General features: G+C 41.8%; 1 protein-coding gene across 3 annotated transcripts in view; it reads left to right on the top strand.

Annotated features, from left to right (window-relative positions):
- LOC126195303 (endonuclease G, mitochondrial) overlaps positions 1-23,329 on the top strand; it is a 76,869-nt gene that overhangs the window by 30,670 nt on the left and 22,870 nt on the right. Inside the window, exons 4-6 of one of the 3 annotated variants that reach the window (XR_007538573.1) lie at positions 27-207; positions 285-437; positions 12,132-12,226. Coding sequence is in view for 2 of the 3 variants with exons in the window: in XM_049933861.1 (XP_049789818.1) it covers positions 27-207; positions 285-389 (286 nt within the window). In the remaining variant the exon portion in view is untranslated. Of the gene's footprint in view, positions 1-26; positions 208-284; positions 438-12,131; positions 14,811-23,329 lie in introns of those variants that run through there. The other 2 variants (XM_049933861.1, XM_049933862.1) reach the window with 2 other exon arrangements.

Genomic DNA, 23,329 nt, shown 5'->3' on the forward strand with positions numbered 1-23,329 from the left:
GAAACTAATTTGTTCTTTTACTTCAGGAAAGAAGACGATGGTAAAACATATGTTAAATATGAAGTAATTGGACCGAACACTGTTGCTGTTCCCACACATTTCTTTAAGGTGGTTGTTGGAGAAACGAAAGATGAACAACTGGAAATGGAGGCTTATGTTATGCCAAATCAGCAGATTGATGACAATACTCCACTCTCAGTGTTCCAGGTAAGAAATCAAAACACTGTTCTTGTGCCTATTGTTGAAGTGCAGGTAACTATAAAATTTTGTTTATGACTGTACAGGTCCCACCAGAAAGTATAGAGAGAGCTGCAGGACTACTGTTCTTTGATCAGATTTCGAGAAACAAACTCAGATTGATCAATGGTAAAAAAACATCATATGTTTAAGTAATGAGAAGAAGTGGATTGTTACTTTTAGCAGTCGTACAGGCAGAGGTACGTTTTCTTAATTATACATTTTTGAAGTATTTACATGTTTTGATTATTGATTATATTTTTGTGTGGGGGAAGTGACCTACCTTTCAGTATAATTGTGAATGAATTACTACCTTTCCTCTTGTTAAATAATTATCTTCGGAAACCTTTTTATATTTGATAATGTAGTTTATATAGCTCCTTTGTATATAAAGTTTCGTCAGCATTTGTAAAATGATGTTTCTCTTTCAGAGTTACTGTGTATGTTACAGTGCCATCCTATATATTTAATTTCTTAACTGCCTGCTTGTATCATGAATTGCGTAGACTACGTCAGGGTATTTGTACAGAAAGGTTGTGATATTTATTACATTTAAATGAATTTATCAGTACATTTCTAAGACAAGGCACATGTCAAATGAGCATTGCAATAAGAACAGTTGCCACCCCACATCACAGCTGGCAAGACAAAAAGGGGCACACCTAGCCAAAGTATATAATTCTTTGTGCTTCAGTCTTAAGATACTTTGAATGTAAATATTACAACAAGTAGGAAGACATAGATTGCTACTTACCATACAAAAGGAACATATAGATTGCTACTTACCATACAGAAGGAACATTAAATTGCGGACACACACAAATAAGACACTGACATAAGGGTTTTGGCCACAGCCTTCATCAGCAAAGGAGAAATGCACAGCATTCAATATACACCAACAAGCACATCTCACTCACACCTAACCGCCAACTCAGGCAGCTCAGGCCAGAATGCACCTACCAAAGAGGATGGAAGCAACAATCTGTAGAGGGTGGAGATGTTAGTGTATGGGTGGGTTGAGAAAGGAATGCTGTCTGTCGGAGTGTGCAGGGACTAGAATGCCATCAGGTGCAGCGTCAGGAGGTTGTGGGGCAGGAAGGTGGGAGGAAAAAAGAGTGAAAAACGAGAGGAGCGGGGAACAGTCAGCTGTCCACTAGGATTAACGGCCCCTGCTAAACTTTGGCCAAGAGCAAAGCAGACCACCCTGTGGCACAAAATGCAGCTGAACATAACTTGCTTGATTTCAATGGCTGCTTCACTACCTGAGCCACTGGATCCTCCTCTCCATCACCGGCTTTTCTGACGTGCGCAGATGGGTATTGTCCTTGCAACACATTCTCCACTCCTGTAACTATTCCAGCCTCAACCTACATTAACATACTGCCCCCACACACTTCACCCAGCTGCATCCACCTCCTCGGTCTATCATCTTCTCCCCATTCTCATCTCACACTTGCTTTGTTTTTCACCCTCTGCCAATGCACCTGACCATCTTCCGCCTCTACAGCGTTCCTCTCTCCCCCCATCTATACATTACATTCTTTCCCCTTCTCTACCCCTTCCAGATTGCTACATCCATCCCACATGATAGTTCCATTCTTCTCCAAGATGCTGGAGTTGGTAGTTAGGTGTAGGTGAGATGTGCTTGCTTGTGTTTTTGAAAGACATGTGTTTCTCTTTTGCTGATGAAGACTGTGGCCAAAAGTTTATGTATGTCATTCAACAAGTGGTCTCCATTACTCTGAAAGTATTTATTTACCCAAAATCTGACATGGAGAACGTACATTTGCTGAAATATTTTCATTCTCTTCACTTTACTTATACCACGTGATTTAAAATGACTGAGATTAGCTGTTTTAAACAAACATTCTTTAGCTCTTCATTAGTCTTTCTACTTTTTTATTTTCACATAATTAATTATAGATAACGGAAATGTGAAGCAGAATCTCATTCTAGAATAAATATCAAATTTGTGTTTCTGAATCTGAGCAGTTTTGGAAGCCCTTTGTGACATGGCACTGACTTTTTCTGACAACTGGTAGTAGTTGACATCTTAAAATGGTTTTACTATGCTATTATAAATATTATTACTCCATAATTAATTCTATGGCTGTTCATTACCCTTCACTGTCGGAAATTCCCCCCAGGGGCTTGCCACTCTTCGGCAGGTTCGTGTGTGGCTACCAGGGGGCCCCAGCGTTTGCAGCGTTTTTTCCCGTCCGTACTGCATGTCTATCCTCTTGCTGTTCTTTTTCCCCTCTCTTCGGGAACATGTCTAGGCTATTATTGAGAATGTTCTGCAATGTCTGTCGCTGACAAACGAACAGTCTCACCTTTGTTTTACACTCCCTTTTCCTCTCTTTGTTTCCGTGCTTGATGGTCTAACTAAGGCCGAAATCCAATCTTATCTCTCTGATCAGTGTGTCATTGCCATCCATCGTGTAATGAAAATGGTAGATTCCTCATTAGTGCCCACCCACACTCTTTTTTTCACCTTTGATAGAGTGGTGCTTTCATCCAAGATCAAAGCATGCTATGAAATTATCACAGTCCAGGCGTACATTCTGAACCCGATGCACTGCTACCAGTGTCATCATTTCAACCACACTAGAACATCTTGCCGACACCCAGCCAAATGTGTAACCTGTGGTAGGGATGCACACAAGGGCGATTGTCCGCCTCTTTCTCCCCGCTGTATCAACTTCAGTGGTGGCCATGCTGCCTCCTCTCGGGATTGTCCCGTGTATCTTGATGAGCGGACTGTCCAAGGGATTCGGGTAAAGAAAAAGTGCCGTACCCAGTAGCTTGCAAGTTACTGGCTAGTCGCAAACACTGCGCTCTCCCGTCTGGCACCTGTAGTTCTGTTCCTGTTACCCTCCCTCCATGAAGGACATGGCCAGACAGTCACGCAACCTCAAATTGAGCTCTGAGGTTGTGAAATCGCCCAGTGTCAAGGTAGCATCACCATCTCCCCATCCCGCTGTGCAACAAACCATCAAACTCTCGCCTCAAGGAGCAAAGCTACCAGCTACACAACCCGTAGGCAGGAAATGAAAGGAGTAGTACTCCCATGAAGACTTCCTCCATTCTGAGTCTTCCTCTAACCAGAAAGGCTTGAAACAGTCCACCAAAGGCAAACGGTCTTTTCCTTCGCCAACTCAAAGATCCTGTTTGACTGTGTCGCCACGTAGCACCTTAGCCCGGCTGGCCTCTGTCTCGTCGGTGCGCACCACCAACCATTTTTCAGTATTGAACTCCACAGGGCAACTGCACAAACAAGCCGATGCTTCTGTGGACCCCATGGAGCAGGATCCTCCTGCTTTTGTTCCCTGTAGTAGTGACACTACACCAGCTGTCACTCGGTGGCCACCGAGTTGACACCCCCACATCTCTTCCTCCTCATGACTGTCCTCCAATGGAACGTTCACGGCCTTCAGTCCCACAAAGAGGATTTGCGGCTGCTTTTATCATTGCAGCATTCCCTTGCTCTCTGCCTTCAGGAAACGAAATTGCACCCACGCGAGCACTTTGAGCTTTCACATTACTCACCAATTCGTTTTGACCTTCCCCCTGAGTCTGGCATTCCATCTCATGGGGGCATCATGCTGCTCATACGGGATGACATTCATAGTCAACCCATCTCCCTGACTACCCATCTTCAAGCTGTTGCCGTTCGCCTTTTCGTTCCTCACCTGACTTTTTCCCTCTGTACCATTTTCGTACCTCCGTCATTCGATGTCATCAGGGCAGACATCCTTCAGCTTATTGGGCAGCTGCCTCCCCCATTTTTGCTACTCGGTAACTTTAATGCGCATCATCCCCTTTGGGGTTCTTCCAGCACCTGTCAGAGAGGTGCCCTCTCGGCTGACCTTAACCAACTTAACCTCTTCTGCCTTAACACTGGAGCACCCACTTCCTTTTCAGACTCCTAGCACACCTATTCCCGTTTGGACCTAACCTTCTGCATTGCCCAGCTTGCCCATCATCTTGAGTGGTCCATTCTTTCTGACACCTACTCAAGCGACCATTTTCCAAGTTCTCTCCATTTGCTGACTCCTACTCTACCCGCGTGCATGCCCAAATGGCAGCTTACTAAGGGTGACTGGAAGCTTTACTCCTCCCTGGTGACCTTCGAAGAACAAGATTTCCCCAGTTGTGATGACCAGGTGGACTATCTTACCAACATTATACTTACTGCTGCAGGACGTTGCATTCCTTGCACTTCCTCTTTACCACAAAGTGTCCCAGTGCCTTGGTGGACAGGCATGCCGCAATGCAATTCATGCAAGGAGACATGTTCCCTGCATTTTTAATTGTCATCCTACAGTGGCAAAATCCATTCATTATAAACAGATGCGTGCAAAGTGTCGTCACATTCTGCGGGACAGCAAATGAGCTAGCCGGCTTTCATTCACTAGTTCTTTTCACAGTTCCAGATCTTCCTCTGTCGTGTGGGCCAACCTCCGACGGCTCTCTGGGACCAAGATCCATTCCCCCATTTCTGGCCTCACAGTAGCAGATGATGTTATCGGGGACCCTGTTGCTATCTCCAACACCTTGGGGCCACTATTTTGTGGAAGTTTCGAGGTCTTCCTACTATCACCCTGCCTTCCTCCATCAGACATGAGCGGAGTAGGCTCGGTTGATACTCTTCTCTTCTCTGAATCGTGAGTGCTACAGTGCTGCTTTTACTGTGATGGAGCTTGATCATGCTCTCAGTTCATCCCAATCCTCCACCCCAGGGCTGGACGCCATCCACATTCAGATGTTGCAGCACCTTTCTCTTGTGGGCAAGCACTTTCTGCTTAACACACAAAACTGCACCTTGGTAGAGGGCATATTTCCTGGATGCTGGCGTGAAGCCGCTGTCGTACCCATATCTTAGCCCAGTAAGGACAAAAACCTTCCTTCTAGCTACCGCCCCATCTCTCTTGACAGCTGCGTTTGCAAGGTGATGGAACATGTGATTAATGTCCAGCTGGTGTGGTGGTTAGAGTCTCGCTATTTACTGATGAATACACATGTGGAATTCAAGCATGGCATTCTGCAGTTGACCATCTTGTTACTTTGTCTACCCATGTCATGGATAGTTTTCTGCGGAAATTCCAGACTGTAGCTGTGTTTTTCAGTTTGGAGAAGGGCTATGACACCTGCTGGAGAACTGGTATCCTCCATACTCTTTACATGTGGAGCTTCCATGGCCGCCTGCCCTGTTTCCTTCAGGCATTTTTAAAAGATCGAGTTTTCAAGGTGCATGTGGGTTGTGGTGTGCCTCAGGATTCTGTCCTGAGTGTCGTTCTCTTTGCTATCACCATTAACCCTATCATGGCCTGTCTCCCACCGGGCATCTCTGGCACCCTTTTTGTTGACGATTTTGCCATCTATTGCAGTACTCCATGGACCAGTCTCACTAAGTGGTGTCTTCAGCGGTGTCTTGATCATCTTTACTCCTGGAGCATCGACAATGGCTTTCGCTTTTCCACTGACAAAACTGTCTGTATGAATTTCTGGCGACGCAAGTGGTTTCTCCCACCATCTTTACATCTTGGGCCTGAAGCTGCGAAATTCCTGGGGCTCATACTTGATAGGAAACTCTCTTGGTCCTCCCATGTATCTTACCTGGCAGCCTGTTGTACGTGGTTCCTCAATGTCCTGTGTGTCCTCAGTGGTACTTCCTGGGGTGTCGATCGAAAGAACCTCCTCCATTTATACCAGTCCCTTATCTGTTCGAACCTCGACTATGGGTGCTTTGTTTATGCGTCTTTATGCCTATCCCTCTTATGCCGTCTCAACAATATCCACCATTGTGGCATCCATTTGGCTACGGGCGCCTTTTGTACCAGCCCAGTTGAGAGTCTGTATCCTGAAGCTGCTGAACTACTCCTATCCTACTGCCATGACTTTCTCCTCAGCAGGTATGCATGCTGTTTGTCTGCCATGTGTGACCACCCATCCTATGCCTCCTTCTTTGATGATTCCTTTGATCGTCAGTATGGGGCTCGTCTCTCTTCTCTGTTTCGACCTGGAGTCCTCTTCTGGCAGTTTCTACAGCGGCGTAACTTCACACTACCTGCATCTTTGCCAGTGGGAGTGAACCCTATACCACCTTGGCTTCATGAAGTGGCCCATGTTAACCTTGGATTTCATTTGCTTCCTAAGGACACTACTCTAGCCTTGGTCTATCGCCTTCAGTTTCACGACCCTTGCTTGGAACTTCGTGGTAGTACCTTTATATACACTGATTGCTCTCAGACTGACCATGGAGTCGGGTGTGCCTTTGTCATTGGCACCTGCGTCTTTAGATACCAGCTTCTGGCACACTCCTCAGTATTTACAACCGAGCTCTTCGCCTTGTATCAGGCCACAGAGTACATCTGACGGCACAGCCTTTTCAACTGTGTCCTCTGCTCAGACTCACTCAGTGCCCTTCAAATTGTATGTGTGCTGTACACTGCTCATCCCATAGTGCAGTGGGTCCAGGAAAACTGTCAACTGCTCACACTTGGTGGAGCAAGTGTGATGTTTTTGTGGATTCCTTGTCATGTCGGTTTGCCAGGAATCGAGGCTGCTGACACTGCTGCCAAGGCTGCAGTCCTCTTACCTTCCGTGAGTACCTATATTCCCTCCGATGTTCTCTATGTTGCCGTCTGTCAGGAGGTGGTGTCCTTTTGTTTGCAAATGGTCCTCCCTTCATGGGAATAAGCTCCAGATTATTAAACCCCTCCCAGTGGATCGGACAACCTCCTCTCGGCCTTTCCGCCTGGAGGAGGTTATTTTAACTCGGCTGCGTATTGGGCACTGCCTTTTTAGCCATCGTCATTTGCTAAGTGGCACTACCCCACCACTTTGTCCACATTGCTCTCAAGTTTTAACTGTCTGCCACTTCCTGATGGAATGTCCATTTTTTAACCTTTTATGTTCCATTTGGGTTTGCAGTCTGAGTTATTGGCCGTTTTAGCTAATGATGTGCGGGCTGTCGACCGCATCTTACTTTTTAACCGCCAAAGCAATATGGCGAAGGCTATTCAATTTTTAGGTTTGAAGCTGAGTTTCTGTAAGGTGTCTTTTGTAGCCCTTTTTCCACATGCCTGTTCTTAGCTGTCTTCTATTATTTTGCTTGGGCTGACATATAGTCGTTTTTTAACTCCTCTCTGTCTTCATGTTCTATAGTTTTGACTTGGGCACATATGACCCAAGTTGTTTTTGCACCCAAAAGCAAAAGAAAACAAACTGCCAGAATTGGGTGCTCATGTTTCTGTAAATTTAAATTGTGAAAAGGATAGCTGCTACTCATCATGTAGCAGAGATGCTGAAACAATACTGTCAGAAAGTGAGCTTTCGGCCAACAAGGCCTTTGTTGAAAACACACACACGAATGATTGCAATTCACACACAAATGACCAGTCTCTGGCTGCTGAAGCCCTACTGTGAACAGCAGTGCATGGTGGGGAGAGGCAACTGAGTGGGGCGAGGAGGAGGCTGGGGTGGAGAGGGGAAGTGGGGTGGGGAGGGGAGGGGAAGGGATAGCAGGGTGTTGGTGGGGGATGTTAAATTGCTGCTGCTGCTGGTGGGAGGGGGTTACAGGGACGAGAGAGAGAGAGAGAGGGGGGTGGGGGGGTAGGACAGCTAGGTGCAGTCAGGAGGTTAGGCAGAGGACAGGGGAGGGGGTTAGTGGAAATGGAGGGAAGTAAAAAGGCTGAGTGTTATGGTGGAGTAGAGGCCTGTGTAGTGTTGGAATGGGAGTAGGGAAGTGGCTTGATGGGTAAGGTCAATGACTAATGAAGGTTGAGGCCAGGAGGGTTACGGGAATGTAAGATATATTGCAGGGAGAGTTCTCACCTGTGCAATTCAGAAAAGCTGTGTCTGTGGGAAGGATCCAGATGGAACAGTCTGTGAAGCACTCATTGAAATGAAGAACGTCGTGGTGGGCGGCATGGTCAGCAACTGGGTGGTCCAGCTGTGTCTTCGCCACAGTTTTTTCGTGGTGCAGACAGGCAACTTGTTGGTTGCCATAACCACTTAGAATGCTGCACAGTGGTTGCAGCTTACGTAGATCATTTGACTGGTTTCACAGGTTGCCCTGCCATTGATGGTACAGGTGACGCTTGTCACTGGACTGGAGGGAGTATGTACGCGACAGGTCTTGCATCTAGGTCTATTACAGGGATATGAACCATGAGGCAAGGGGCTGGACATGGGGGTTGTGTAGGGATGGATGAGGATATTGTATAGGTTCGGTGGGCAGCAGAATACCACTGTGGAAGGGGTGGGGTAAGGATAGTGGATAGGACATTCCTCATTTCAGGGCATGATGAGAAGTATTGGAAACCCTGGGCGGAGAATACGATTGTTGTTCCAATTCTGGGTGTTATGAGTCACAAGGGGAGTGCTCCTCTGTGGCCGAACTGTTGTTGTTGTTGTTTGTTGTTTTTTGGGGGAGGGGACCAAACAGCGAGGTCATCGGTCTCATCGGATCAGGGAATGATGGGAAAGGAATTAGGCCATTCCCTTTCAAAGGAACCATCCCATTATTTACCTGAAGCGATTTAGGGAAGTCACGGAAAATCTAAATCAGGATGGCTGGACGTAGGATTGAACAGTGGTCCTCCCGAATACGAGTCCAGTGTGTTGCGCCAACTTGCTCGGTTGTGGTTGGACTGTGTGACTTACGGAGGTGATGGGTGACTGGAGAGATAATGCATAGGAGATCTGTTTTTGTACTAGTTTGGAAGGGTAATTATGGTCTGTGAAGGCTTCAGTAAGGCCCTCAGTATATTTTGAGAGGGACTGCTCATCATTACAGATTCAACAGCCATGGGTGGCTAGGCTGTATGGAAGGGTCTTCTTGGTACAGAATGGGTTGCAGCTGTCGAAGTGCAGGTATTGCTGGTGTTTGGTAGGTTTGATGTGAACAGACATACTGACGCAGCCATCTTTAAAGTGGTTGTGTTGGGTTTATTAGGACCAGGTGAAGTGAATGGAGGAGATGATGATGAGGTTCTGGAGGAATGTGGATAGGGTGTCCTCACCCTTGATCCAGATCACGATGTCACCCTAGTTGAGGGGTTTGCGATTCTGGATGTTTAGGAAGGATTCCTCTAGATGATCAATGAATAGGTTGGCCATAGCCTTACCCTCGACTCCTTTGTTACTAATGCCTTCTAAGGAGAAGTAATGGGGTGTGAGGGTGGTGAGAATATAGTTTGTCATGGTGACAAGGAAGGAGGTTGTTGATTTGGAATCCGTAGGGCATGGGGAAAGGTGGTGTTCAGTAGCTGTAAGGCCATAGGCATTAGTGATGTTAGTGTAAAGGGTGGTGGCATCAATAGTGATGAGCAGGGTACCATATGATAAAGGAACCGGAAGTGTGGAGAGTCGGTGGAGCAAATGGTTGATATCATTATGTAGGAGGATAGGTTGCAAATAATAGGCTGAAGGTGCTGACTTACGAGAGCAGAAAGTCTTTCACTGGAGGGGGCGGGGAGGGGGGGGGGAACAGTAACCAGCCACAATGGGACATCCTGCATGGATGGGTTTATGGACTTTAGGAAGCATGTAGAAGGTAGGAGTGTGGGGAGTGGTAGGGCTGAAGAGAGATATGGACTCTGGGGAGAGGTTTTGGGACTGGTCTAAGGATTTGAGGAAAGACTGGATATCCTATGGGATTTACGACATGGGGTGACTGTGGCAGAGTTCGTAGATGGATGAATCTGACAACTGGCAGAATTCTGCCAGGTAAGATTCAGAAGGATGTAGGTTGCAGTAGTTACTGGGAGATGAAGAAGCTTGCACAGGATAGAGTAGCATGGAGAGCTGCATCAAACCAGTCTCAGGACTGAAGCCCACAACAACAACAACAACAATATTCTTGTGAGTAAAAACAACAGTGATGGAGCCTTTGTCAGCTGGTAGGATTGTAAGCCCATGTTGAGGGATTTGGGGCTTGATGGTGAGGTAAGGTTTGAGGTTAAGAATTTCTGGAAAGTTGACAGGGGTGATTTGGGGGCTGTGGGGGTGGATCATGTTGGATGGAGGAGTGAACTGAGGTAGGTGGTACAGTTCAACATTGGTCTTTGGTTGAGTCTGATTGTAGGGTTGATGGTGAAAAAGTGTTTCCAATGTAGGGACTAGGACAAGCAGAGGAGGTTTTGAACAAATTCTGCACGAGTGAATTTTGGAGTGGGGCAAAAGGTGAGCATGTGGACTGATGCTTCTGTGGGGCTAAGGCCCTCTGTTTAATCCCCTGGTAGTACCTAGCTGCCCTACCCTCTCTCCATCTCGTCCCTCTATGCCCCCACAAGCAGCACTTGACTGTCCCCCAACGCTACCCTGCTCCTGCTATCCCTCCCCCTCCCTGCCCCAGCCTCCTCCTTACCCCCACCACACAGCCTCTCCCAGCATGCGCTGCTGCTCACAGTCCAGCCTCAGCAGCCAGAGATTGTGGTCATATATGTGTGTGTGGGGGGGGAGGGGGTCTGTTTTCGACAAAGATCGTGTTGGCTGAAAGCTCACTTCTGACAGTGCTTTTGTTGTGCTTATCTGCTACTCAGCATCTCTGCTGTATGGTGAGTAACATCTATCATTTTCATAATATTGTTACATTCCATCCTGGATTTTCCATTATTTGTGAAGTTAAATTTTTAGACATTGGCGGTGCGTGTGCGCGTGCATCTATGTGTGGGAGGGGGGCGTCACTTTTTATTTTCTAATTCATCGTTTTCATTCACCAATTCATCGTTTTTATTCACCAGAGCAGTAATGTCTCAAAATAATGGACTGATACTAGTAAATCAATATGGTCTACACTTTTGTTTTGGTCTTTATATTTTTTTTCTAGGTGAAATATTTTAGTGTGTTGTCTAATTCCTCCCGTCCCCCATGTCTGTTCTGTTACCGTCCCAGATGTTCATTGCAGTTTGCAGACCACAATAGAATGTATTTGAAACACTATCTTCCCTAAATTTACATTGGTTTTACACACTTTAAAATTTTTTAATCTTTGAGCTTGTTATTTTTTCTTGAAACTTCTTGCAGAAATTTCAGATAATTTTACCTCTGTATAAACTTCCTGGAATTTTGACATACATATATAGGTAATGCACTAATTACATATTGCAAACAAGGTGTGTTCTTTCAGCTTCACAATTTCTTCATTCAGTTATTATTTTTTTAAATACCTGTCATAAGGCACAGATACAAACTGGTAACTGCCAACAATTTCACTATTGAAAGGGAACAGTGTGAAAAAGATAGCCTGCTATGCACCACACAGAAGAGGCACTGGGTGGCGAAACAACAACGAAAAATATTGCTACATATTATTCAACTATTCATCAGACAGTACACGTGCGCGCGCGCGCGCGCACACACACACACACACACACACACACACACAGCGCGCACATGTGCAAAACGCGAAGACAACAGTTGTCTACGTCTGATGAAGGGCTTAGTCTGACCATAGGATATTCAGTAGCCTCTTTCAGTGTGCTTGTCTGCCACTAAATGCTGCTTCTATGTGGTGAGTAGCAATCTATCCTTTTCACTTTGCTGTTATTCCATTCTGTATTTGCTATTGAATCCCATGTTTAATGTTCATATAAAACAGTGTGTAACTGTGTGCTCCACCAGTTGAAATGGAGACATTCTGGGGTAGCGTAATAGTTAGATGACTACTTGCAAAATGGAGAAAGTCCAGGTTTGAGTTTTGATCCTGGTACAAATTTTCGGTTGTTCATTCACACACATATGTAATCAATTATTGTACCAGTAAATGTGATCATTACAGTCTTTTTATTTATCTTTTATCTTGTCCAATCACAGAAAAATTGACAATATTCCAATTGATCTTTGAATGACAGCATCATGTATAATTACCTTACTCTTCATTACAGATGGATTGCAGCTGGTTGCAAGAATTTCTGTGGCAGTTGGATGTGAAGCTAGTCATGGTAGTTGTAATGGGATTAGTTGTTCAGATGCCTGTGAGGTAACCTCAACGTAATCAATATATACTCTGTGTGTGTGTGTGTGTGTGTGTGTGTGTGTGTGTGTGTGTGTGTGAGAGAGAGAGAGAGAGAGAGAGAGAGAGAGAGAGAGAGAGAGAGAGAGAGCACGAGCGAGCGAGCGCAGGGTTGCCACAGGTTCTAGAAATTGGGGAATTTCAAACAAGTTGGGGAAATCAGTGAAATGTCAGGAAAGGTTGGGGGGAAAAACACTGGAAGAATCTTGTTTTTGTCTCAGTAGAATGAAATGGTATGTTTACAGAGGTGGCATGCATCGTTACTGGCTGAGTGCAGCTGAGTACGTGCACTGCTTCCCTACTCCATTACTACTGCTTCTCTCCTTCCTACCACTCCCCTCAGCTTGCAGTCAGTGTTGCCACCTCTTCTTGCTGCTAGCCTACCTGCTGCCGACAAGAGGCAGGGAGGCATGAGGAGTGGTTTGTTTCGATCTGATTCTCAAGACTAATGCAGTGGCTGGAGATGGCGGTCATGTGTACATGAGTTGTGATTGTGTGCTCTCATTTTCTGACAAAAGCTATGGCTGAAAATTTAGTTGTGGGTGTGTGGATGTATTTTCTACAAGCCTGTCTGCAGCTCAGCAATCATCTTTACAGTGAGTTGCTACCTAAGTATTTGAACAAGTTATCAGTTTCATGGATTGATCACAGTGGTCTCATTTCATCAATATGTTGTCTGTGGCTAGTGAATAGCTGGCCACATGAGTGGATTTTCGTGATGGGCCAAAACCGCAGTCCGTTTCTGCGGGTATTTGTAACGGATCAGGCCTGCCGATCTGATGCCATTGGTTCCCACTACTGTGCAGGCCCTGCCCGTCAGATCTAGTTTCACCAGCCTCCCTGCAGGCTGGGTCTGTTTGTGTGTGGCGTAATGCAGTGGATTTTTATGGTTTATCCTTGGACCCAGGACTGCAGTGCTCCTCAGCGGGCCAAAGGTCACAGGTGATGGATTTCAGGTATTGTGACTGTCTCACCGCAAGTATGTTGTAAAATTGTGGCATTTTATAGACATTATATTTGATCTAGAACATTTTGGCACTTCAAAAGTAGTTTATATGGTAGAAAGTATGGACGATAAGAGGAAGAAAATTGCGTCAGTCGCTGGCGGTTTGTACGCTGTGTACTCGTGTATTTCTTGAAAGAAAAATCACAAAATACCTGTAAAATAATGGATATACCACATTGGGCAATAACTAACAATAACGAACATAGTAGAACCACAGTGTTGGTTTACACAATTCTTCCCAGCCTTATACACTTCTTCTAAGAGGTGTACTTTTTTCTGAGGTTATTTCTGAAATCAGTGAAGGTATTTTAAATCTATCTTGCGACTCCAAGGAAATGCATATTTTTGTCACCAAATGTGTGTTTTTTTATTGAAATGAAATAACATCAGTGGTATTATTAAATACATGTACTATTTGGCTTGCTTTCTCCATCTAAAAATAGTTCATTACAAAAGATGTGGATGTTAGTACTTTAGATCTTTGCTCACATCAGGAAACGCAATCTGCTTGCAAGTTTTTTTAGATATTTCCTCATTTGCATTATTGTTTCTTGTTGTTATGTAGCTGCAAAGACAAACTTGCGTCTTAACTTACCCTTGAGATCTCAAAATTTGTCAGAGAAAAATGCTAAAACTTGTCTGGAAATTGGGGAAATACCAGGGAATTTAACTTGGGAAAACTTGTGGCAACCCTGGTGTGTGTGTGTGTGTGTGTGTGTGTGTGTGTGTGTGAGAGAGAGAGAGAGAGAGAGAGAGAGAAGAGATTGGTAGGTAGGTTGGCTTTTGCTCTTTTACCATTGAGGAGACTTTGAGAAATAGATCTCAATGCAGAATTTACCTGCTATTCCTAAAAATTTAATATATCTGAACTAGAAGTAGAGCTCTATGCAGAATTTATCTGCTGTTCCTAAAACTTTAATATTTCTGATCTTGAACATATGGCTAATATTGTCCAAGCATACCTATGAATATGAATAACAGTGAAAGTTCCTCTAAATACAAAAGAAATTGCCTGTGCTCAGTTTGTATTTTAAAATGACATGATTTGTTACCAAAATAAAGCTATTGTCTGGTTCATATTTGTTTGGTGCCACAGTAATTAATGAGCTGGAGGTAAAAGATACTATGGCTGGAAGGTTGTGTTATGGCCGTTAGGTGCAGACTCTATATGTGTAATGAAGTGGTCGGTGCAACACACCGGAGTAACTTCTTAGTACTGATTAATTTTAACACTGGTGTTGACTTGAACTGATTTTTTGTAAGCTATACCGTGTTGTTAGTTACTTTGAGCAAAGCACATTTTTCTGATATTTTAGTTAAGAGTCAACAGTGATTTGCAACAGGCTCCACTCAGTCATATCATTACCTTGTCAGCCAGCACCAGAAAGTTCATTGAACAGTGATAAAGATTTATAAGATGAGTTACATATTTAGTAATGTTTATTTATTACCATATTTTTATTTACTTAACACATCAGTATTTCAAATATTTTATGCTTGTTCATCTTTTAATGTAGTTTTCAATAAAGATGTTTTCAAAAGCTATATTTATTTTTAATTATTTATTTAAAATACTTATTTTTGTAAGCTGTTATTTTGAAGCATCATCATCACACTCACACAAACGTTTGCATTCAGTCCTTTTTCTCTTTCCTTGCATAAGCGTTATTGTGAAATATTGAGGTGCATCATTTTTATGACTCGTGACTATTCATCTTTATCTGCTAAAATTGAAACTACCAAGCATCCATGAATAAAACAAATCTCCAGATGCTAACCCTTCTGTCTTACGTATGAAAGGAGAACAAATATCCTTTAATTGACACTTTCATTTAAGTTCTTAAAAATGGCAACTGAAACAGTCTCAACAAATCAATAACACCCTTTTCAATCAATTCTTCTTGGTTGAAACTATAGTGGGGCACCTGTATGAATGAAATAAGGTGGAACAAGTCATTTTTCCAACACATGGCAGGGATGCTTACAGCAGCCAGTAATATACAATGAAGAAACTTTAGTCTTGGTTGCAGGGATGTATTTGTTATTTATTTACCAATGACACGTATTGCCTGATTGAGGCATCTTCAGAGTGCTGAATAGTAGATGGTGTTAGGTACATGGGATACTGAGCATACAGAATGCCCCAGCAAATAAATGCCCTTGTCAAATATCTGGAAACTTTGCGTAATGGCCTTTATGAGGCATTGGACATAGTCCAATGGATGCAATACAGGATCGGGCCTACATAATTTTGTCACCATGCAATTGTGTTGGAGGTGTAGTTGCTCATGTCTGGGCTATGCACATAGTACTATGTGTCAAGCCCAGACATAAGCAGTTACACCTCAGACATGTTTGCATGTTGACAGACCTTTGGAGACCTGATCCTGTTTTTCATTCATAGGACTATGTTGCATCCCTCAACAAGGCAATTGTGCAATGTTTCCAGATATTTGATGAAGCCAGTTAGTTGCTGGGACATTCTGTGTGCTCGGTATCCCATATACCTAACATCATATAATATTCAGCCAATCTGAAGATGCCTGAATCAGGCGAAACACATAATTGGTAAAGAAATAATAAATACATCCCTGCAACCAAGACTGGCTGTTTCTTCATGGAACAAATCAGTTTAGTGGCAATGGATTACCTTGATGCATAATTGGGTTGCGAGTATGGCTGCATGGCTGTTTTCAGAATACTAAGTAGCACAATGGCTTATATTTAAGAATGAAAATATTAGTATGTAATACTAATGATCAGCAGGAACTCTACGAAACTCTAGCAGAAGTACAAGACGATTTCAAAAACCAAGTTGCTATTATGGCAGGCCACATAACTTTTATTGAACGCTACTGTACACCTCAGAGTGACACTGATCCATGACACTTCTTTTCAAAATAGTCAGAGTATCTGTAAACAGTGGTCACAACTTTCTACGAGTCGTTGAGTTCCTTGACGATAGAATTCCACATCTTGATCATGGAACCATTCAAAAACAACAGTGCGAATGTCCATGAAAATTTGGGAAAGAGTACTTCCATAGACTTGACATAATCATCTATGGTTGAAGATGATGGCACCCTTGCCGATATCACCATTGTCTGTGCGGCATTGGTGAAATCGTTGGAGCCACTACACTGTTGCTTGATGCAACATTGCATTAGGCCCATATGCCGAGAGATTTTCTTGGTGAATCTGTGTACAATTTAGATGTTTTGCCCACAAGAATCACACCATCCCGCATACTTCACATTGGGAGTACATAAAATCAAGTTGGTGCGCCACTTCAGTCCCACACTGGTGCACCTGTTATCTGTACTGCAACAGAACTTTATCTGCAGGAAACCCAGAACAGCTCTTCTCACAGAGTGCCACTTTTGTTGCACATTGGTTTTAATGTGGAACAGTGTGTAAAATTTACTTTTTGAAGTCCCTTTGTTGCAGGCAAAACTTGCAGGTTGTCAAGTCAGCTCAAAAGCTTTTAATTTGTCCATTGTCACACCATGGAACTTGACAGGCATCACATGGTCAGCACAACCTAAAAAGGCCAGTGTCAAAAATGAGAGAACAATATCAAGAAACTTTGAGGCCCCCCCCCCCCCCCCCCCCCCCGAATAGTGGTACCTTGAGCAATAATGAGGTCATGATAGCAACCAGTGTGCATAGTCTTGTAGTAATTGCTGATCTTGTAAAAGTGTTTCAGAAGTTCAGATTTATGGACAAGGAGCGATTTTAGTTTTCCATGGAAGGAAATAACAAGAAGTTAGAGGAATTGAGCCTATGATTATGTGGAAACTACTTTACACCTGAAAGTGGTCATTCATGGATGATATTTTGTAACTTGGATAGAAACCTGATTCAAATAGATTTGAAATCGGCAACTAGTGCCAACATGTTAGTGTATGAAAGTGAATGGTAGCAAAAATATTTAGATGCCTATATTCTTGACAGTGTCACTGTTTATCCTCCTGCAAAGCAGTGCCAGCAAACAGTACAGGAGCCAAGCAGCATGTTTAAAAGGTGGAAGTCCCATCCAGTTCTGCCTTATAATGCTCCGTCGAAACTTCAAAAATAAATAAATAAAATATCTTTGTTTTTCTGTGGGTGAGTGAACTAGTGTAAAGCTGTTGGGTTTGTGGCTGAGTGAGTTCATCGAAATGGTGGTACGTTTCAGTGAGTGAGTGTTACTCCCTGTCATTTATGGTGAAGAAGCTACAATGTAGTGGGAATGACACTCATTGAAATGTAATCCTGTTTCAATGAATTCATGTCTGAAACACCTGCAAGTTTTAAATACCCTAAAAAAAAATTCCATCTCTTCATGACGTGTGTAAATCATATTTTTTTGCTGGGATCAGCTTTCTCAGAATTCTTTTGACCACAAGAAATCTCTATGGCAATGGGCATCTGTGTGATGGAAGTAAGCACAAACTGGCATTCTCATCACAGTTCAGTAAAGGAAACTGTGATGCCTGTCACGAGTAGGGCAAAGCGGCTTTTGTGTGTTGTTCAGTCTGTCAATGTGTCTTGAAGTGCCATTTCAAGCAAAGATTTGTGCACACACTGTCACTTTACACAGAAAAGATTGTCAGCATTGTACTGTTTCTCCTGCGTGGACTTGGGTTAAAAAAAAAAAAAGAAAAATGTAAACTAAATATTACGATAAATTTTATAAATAATCGACAGGTACACCAAAGAAGAAGAGAGAGAACTACAGTGGACATGGTATCCCATGGACTCTTGCGGTTCTGTGCATGAGCTATCTTTCCTTTGTCATTTGCTTATCTTATCTGCTTGGATTCGGACCTAAGAGGATGTTCTTGTGTAAAGCTCATTTTGCTGTACCAGCTGATAATGTAAGTTGTACTTAAAACTCAAAAAATATAATGGTTATTTTGTCAAAAGAATTTGAGTATGTGGTCAAGTAATTGATCGTCTGATACCTAGACTGTCTTAAGTAGATATGTGCCTTAACAAAGAATCTTCATTGTTAGGTGCCATCTTAGAAAAATCTTTTAACATTTTTCTTTTAGCTCATCTACGAGATGTGTCGTCGGTTAGGACAATTAACTTTATTTCAGATCCCACGAGACCGGAGGCAACTACTAATAATTTAACAATTCTACTTACAGATTTTCTTTATATAACGAGATAACGTCCCAGGCAGAAAAGGTCTGGTCACAGGATTCCAGTTCCATTATGGGATTTCATTTTTAGATGCTACTCTTGTTATCTTATATTGGGGAATCGAGACGAAACCACGATATTAAGTTACGTACTACAGTAGTGTACACTGAACAGACTTGGCAAATATTCTCTGGTGCAATAAGCACACGACTCCTCATGAGCCTAGTGTTGGATAAATTAGAAAAGGACAATTAATTTTCAACGATTACATAACTACCCTGAGAACTGAGCTAGTTTACCGAGTGCTCATACACGTCGGGCTAAATTAAACAACATATTACACTGTTAATAATATTCCTACATTAGTTATTTCTCTTTTATGCTGAGCCATTGCATTAATGTGTGTTTCTTCTTTGTATAAGCCATGGCTCATATTTTATTTTATTACATTACACTAATAGTCACAAAACAAATAAAAAATTTTATTTTATTACATTACAGCACGAGAACTTGACAGTGAAATAGTATATACCACAGCAACTTTATTTGAAAATCAACCATTATCACAGCCCAAAAATGCTGAAATCTTTCTAGTATTGGCTACTCATGGTCAGCAACACCAACTAATTACCTCCTACCTACAGATTATGGCTCGCGTGTATTGCGAGGAGAATGCAACAAGTGCCCGCTGTCTTTATGGTGGCAACTGAGAGGGCAATGTTGACACACTTATGCAACTGTCCCCATGGGATCAATTTGGTCTCTGGACCTCCATTCCAAATAACAGCACCATACCCCTGCCTACACAGCACCATTTTGTGTGAAGATGCTCTGGAATTGAAAATAGATTAATGGTGTCAGGAACTTTCCATTTACAAGTGCAGGATTTGTCTGATGTTTGATGGTTATCATAGAAGACTGTGGGGATGGCCAGGTAGCTACAAATGTTTCAGGCCCTCTGTTCCACGAGTTCAACAAGGAGATGTGTCTGTAATGTTTTGGACAGGGTCGTGTACAGATGTAGGGTATTACTCACTGCTATTGATTGTAATTTGAAGGACGTGTTTTTTAGGGACAGGATAGTCTGACCAATTCCCCAGCACTACAGTCAACATTTTACAATGAGTTTGTCTTTCAAGGTGGTGGTGCACAAATACAACTTGCCCACCATATGAATTACTTCCTCTTAGGAGCAGCATGGTTTCCTCAACTAGTTTCACACCACTATTGCCACATTCCTTACACTGCAAAGCTTTATTTATTAGTTCAAATAGAGCAGAGAGTTCAACAATTAAACAACCTGAATCAATAGTTGGCATATCTCTATTATCATCATTAATATTGTCAAGACCATTGTCCAAATATTTCAGTTTTAGCTTCAAAACACTTGGAGTAGTTGAAGCTGATTCAAGTGTTGTATCACATTGTGTTTCAGTATTAGCACAGTTAATCCATTTGGTGAACCGATTTCCATAAGATTTACATTGTTTAACACCGAACTTCTTAATTCTTCCCATTGCTTTCAAGTGGAATAAGAAGCTCACGCACGTAATAAGAAACTCGCACACACAATTACTTCACTGTAAAAAAATATTTGCACCAAAACAACAGAAAACAATGACTAAACTCTCTGTATAAATAAAAGACTAATGACGTTCCTGAGTCAACATAATTTAATATTTGAAAATCAGAATGGCTTTATGAAAAACAAGTCAACATCAGTAGCAGCAGCACAATTAATAGACAAAATAATAATGGCCATAGAGAACAAGGAGTATGTAACTGGAGTGTTCCTTGATCTAGAAAAAGCTTTTGATTGTGTCAACATCACCATATTACTTGACAAGCTGTGGAACCTGGGTATCAGAGGAACTGGCTATGAGCTAATAAAATCGTATATGAGCAATAGAAAACAATTTGTCTTGCTTAAAACAAACAGTGGGTCTTACAAATTTAAAATTACTGATATCAAATATGGAGTGCCTCAAGGTTCTGTCTTGGGACCCCTTCTTTTCTTGATTTATGTTAATGATGTACGGTATTGTTCTCCTAACTGCACAAAAATATTGTATGCAGATGACACATCAGTAGTGTGTAAACACAAAGACTATGAGAGTCTGGAGGTACAGTGCAACAGTGTAACTAATGAAATAGTCAAATATTTTAATGAAAGCCATCTAAATGTACGTGCTTCAAAGACTGCAATCATGGAATTTAACACAAGGAAAGAAATAGAATTTGACATGAAATTATCCATAGGAAATGACATTGTAAAAAAGAAAAAATGGACAAAGTTCTTGGGAATTACAATCCAGGACAGCCTCAAATGGGACATGCATATTGATTCCTTAGCATGTAAGCTGTCGAAGAATTTGTTTGCTATAAATATGATTAGTAAATATTGTAAGGACATGTGTGTACAAAAAACTGCTTATCATACCCTATTCTCATCAAACTTAAACTATGCTGTAGAAATATGGGGTGCAACAACTCAAGCCAACCTAAGTACATTATTAATACTACAGAAAAAAGTTATCAGAATTATTTGTGGTGCCAAACCTCGAGAATCATGTCGGAATATGTTCCCAAAATTAGGTGTGCTTACCATTATAGGTGTATACATATTGAAACTTATATTGCTTGTGAAAACAATAAATCCAAATTTCAACTGTGGCCTGCACCAGTATGATAAAAGGCAAAAGTTCAGATACCATGTAAATAGCCACAGAACAGCTTTATATGAAAAAAAATGCACTTCGTGCTGGGCTGAAGCTAGCCAATGCCCTACCAAAAAGTCTCACAGCCCTTCCTACTAACAAATTAAAAGATCAGCTAAAAAGAGTTCTAATAGAAAACCCTTTTTATTCCCTAGACGAGTATTATATCCGTATGAGGTGGGTAGATCACGTAACTAATAAGGAGGTATTGAATAGGATTGGGGAGAAGAGAAGTTTGTGGCACAACTTGACTAGAAGAAGGGATCGGTTGGTAGGACATGTTTTGAGGCATCAAGGGATCACAAATTTAGCATTGGAGGGCAGCGTGGAGGGTAAAAATCGTAGAGGGAGACCAAGAGATCAATACACTAAGCAGATTCAGAAGGATGTAGGTTGCAGTAGGTACTGGGAGATGATGAAGCTTGCACAGGATAGAGTAGCATGGAGAGCTGCATCAAACCAGTCTCAGAACTGAAGACCACAACAACAACAACAACAATAACAATGAAAAGTGCTTCATAAGTATGTCAAGCTCATAGTTTTAAGTAACCTACAACTAATATAATATTGATAAAAACAATATTTGTAATATCGTGATTGTATACTACCAAATGTAAAATCCATCAAAATGTAAAATTTATTAATACAAACAAATCTTTAGTTTGTAATTTATAAACTGACATATTCAGAAGAATAATCTGTATGATGTCCTGAAACTGTATTATTTCTAGGGATTGTATTTGATTATTCGATGTTGAATAAATATTATTATTATTATTATTTCTTTACTTTCTCAGACGTTAAGTCTGGTTAAGAATGGAAAGTGACGCGGACCTTGATCAAGCGTCACTTCCTATTAACTGTACGGTATGTGTTATATTGCATTTAGGAACTTTTGGGTAATTGAACATGTATCAATAATTACGGATTTCTGTAGTTGTATATACATGTTTGGATGTAGCTGTATTGCATTGATGTACTGGTGGATATTGTGTGGTATGACTCCTGTAGTTGATAGTATAATTGGTATGATGTCAACTTTATCCTGATGCCACATGTCTTTGACTTCCTCAGCCAGTTGGATGTATTTTTCAATTTTTTCTCCTGTTTTCTTTTGTATATTTGTTGTATTGGGTATGGATATTTCGATTAGTTGTGTTAATTTCTTCTTTTTATTGGTGAGTATGATGTCAGGTTTGTTATGTGGCGTTGTTTTATCTGTTATAATGGTTCTGTTCCAGTATAATTTGTATTCATCATTCTCCAGTACATTTTGTGGTGCATACTTGTATGTAGGAACTTGTTGTTTTAAAAGTTTATGTTGTAAGGCAAGCTGTTGATGTATTATTTTTACGACATTGTCATGTCTTCTGGGGTATTCTGTATTTGCTAGTATTGTACATCCGCTTGTGATGTGATCTACTGTTTCTATTTGTTGTTTACAAAGTCTGCATTTACCTGTTGTGGTATTGGGATCTTTAATAATATGCTTGCTATAATACCTGGTGTTTATTGTTTGATCCTGTATTGCAATCATGAATCCTTCTGTCTCACTGTATATATTGCCTTTTCTTAGCCATGTGTTGGATGCGTCTTGATCGATGTGTGGCTGTGTTAGATGATACGGGTGCTTGCCATGAAGTGTTTTCTTTTTCCAATTTACTTTCTTCGTATCTGTTGATGTTATGTGATCTAAAGGGTTGTAGAAGTGGTTATGAAATTGCAGTGGTGTAGCCGATGTATTTATATGAGTGATTGCCTTGTGTATTTTGCTAGTTTCTGCTCGTTCTAGAAAGAATTTTCTTAAATTGTCTACCTGTCCATAATGTAGGTTTTTTATGTCGATAAATCCCCTTCCTCCTTCCTTTCTGCTTAATTTGAATCTTTCTGTTGCTGAATGTATGTGATGTATTCTATATTTGTGGCATTGTGATCGTGTAAGTGTATTGAGTGCTTCTAGGTCTGTGTTACTCCATTTCACTACTCCAAATGAGTAGGTCAATATTGGTATGGCATAAGTATTTATAGCTTTTGTCTTGTTTATTATTATTATTATTATTATTATTATTATTATTAAAGATAAACAACTGTAAAGATTTCACACGTTAGCCAACTTAGGGGAATAAAAAGTCATAAACAAAATAAATGAGAGCAAAACTATATCTTTAACAGAACTGAGTGTGTACCATTGGGACCTTGTGGTGCATGTAGCCATGT

Source organism: Schistocerca nitens, chromosome 7, assembly GCF_023898315.1.
Source record: "Schistocerca nitens isolate TAMUIC-IGC-003100 chromosome 7, iqSchNite1.1, whole genome shotgun sequence".
Taxonomy (NCBI): domain Eukaryota; kingdom Metazoa; phylum Arthropoda; class Insecta; order Orthoptera; family Acrididae; genus Schistocerca; species Schistocerca nitens.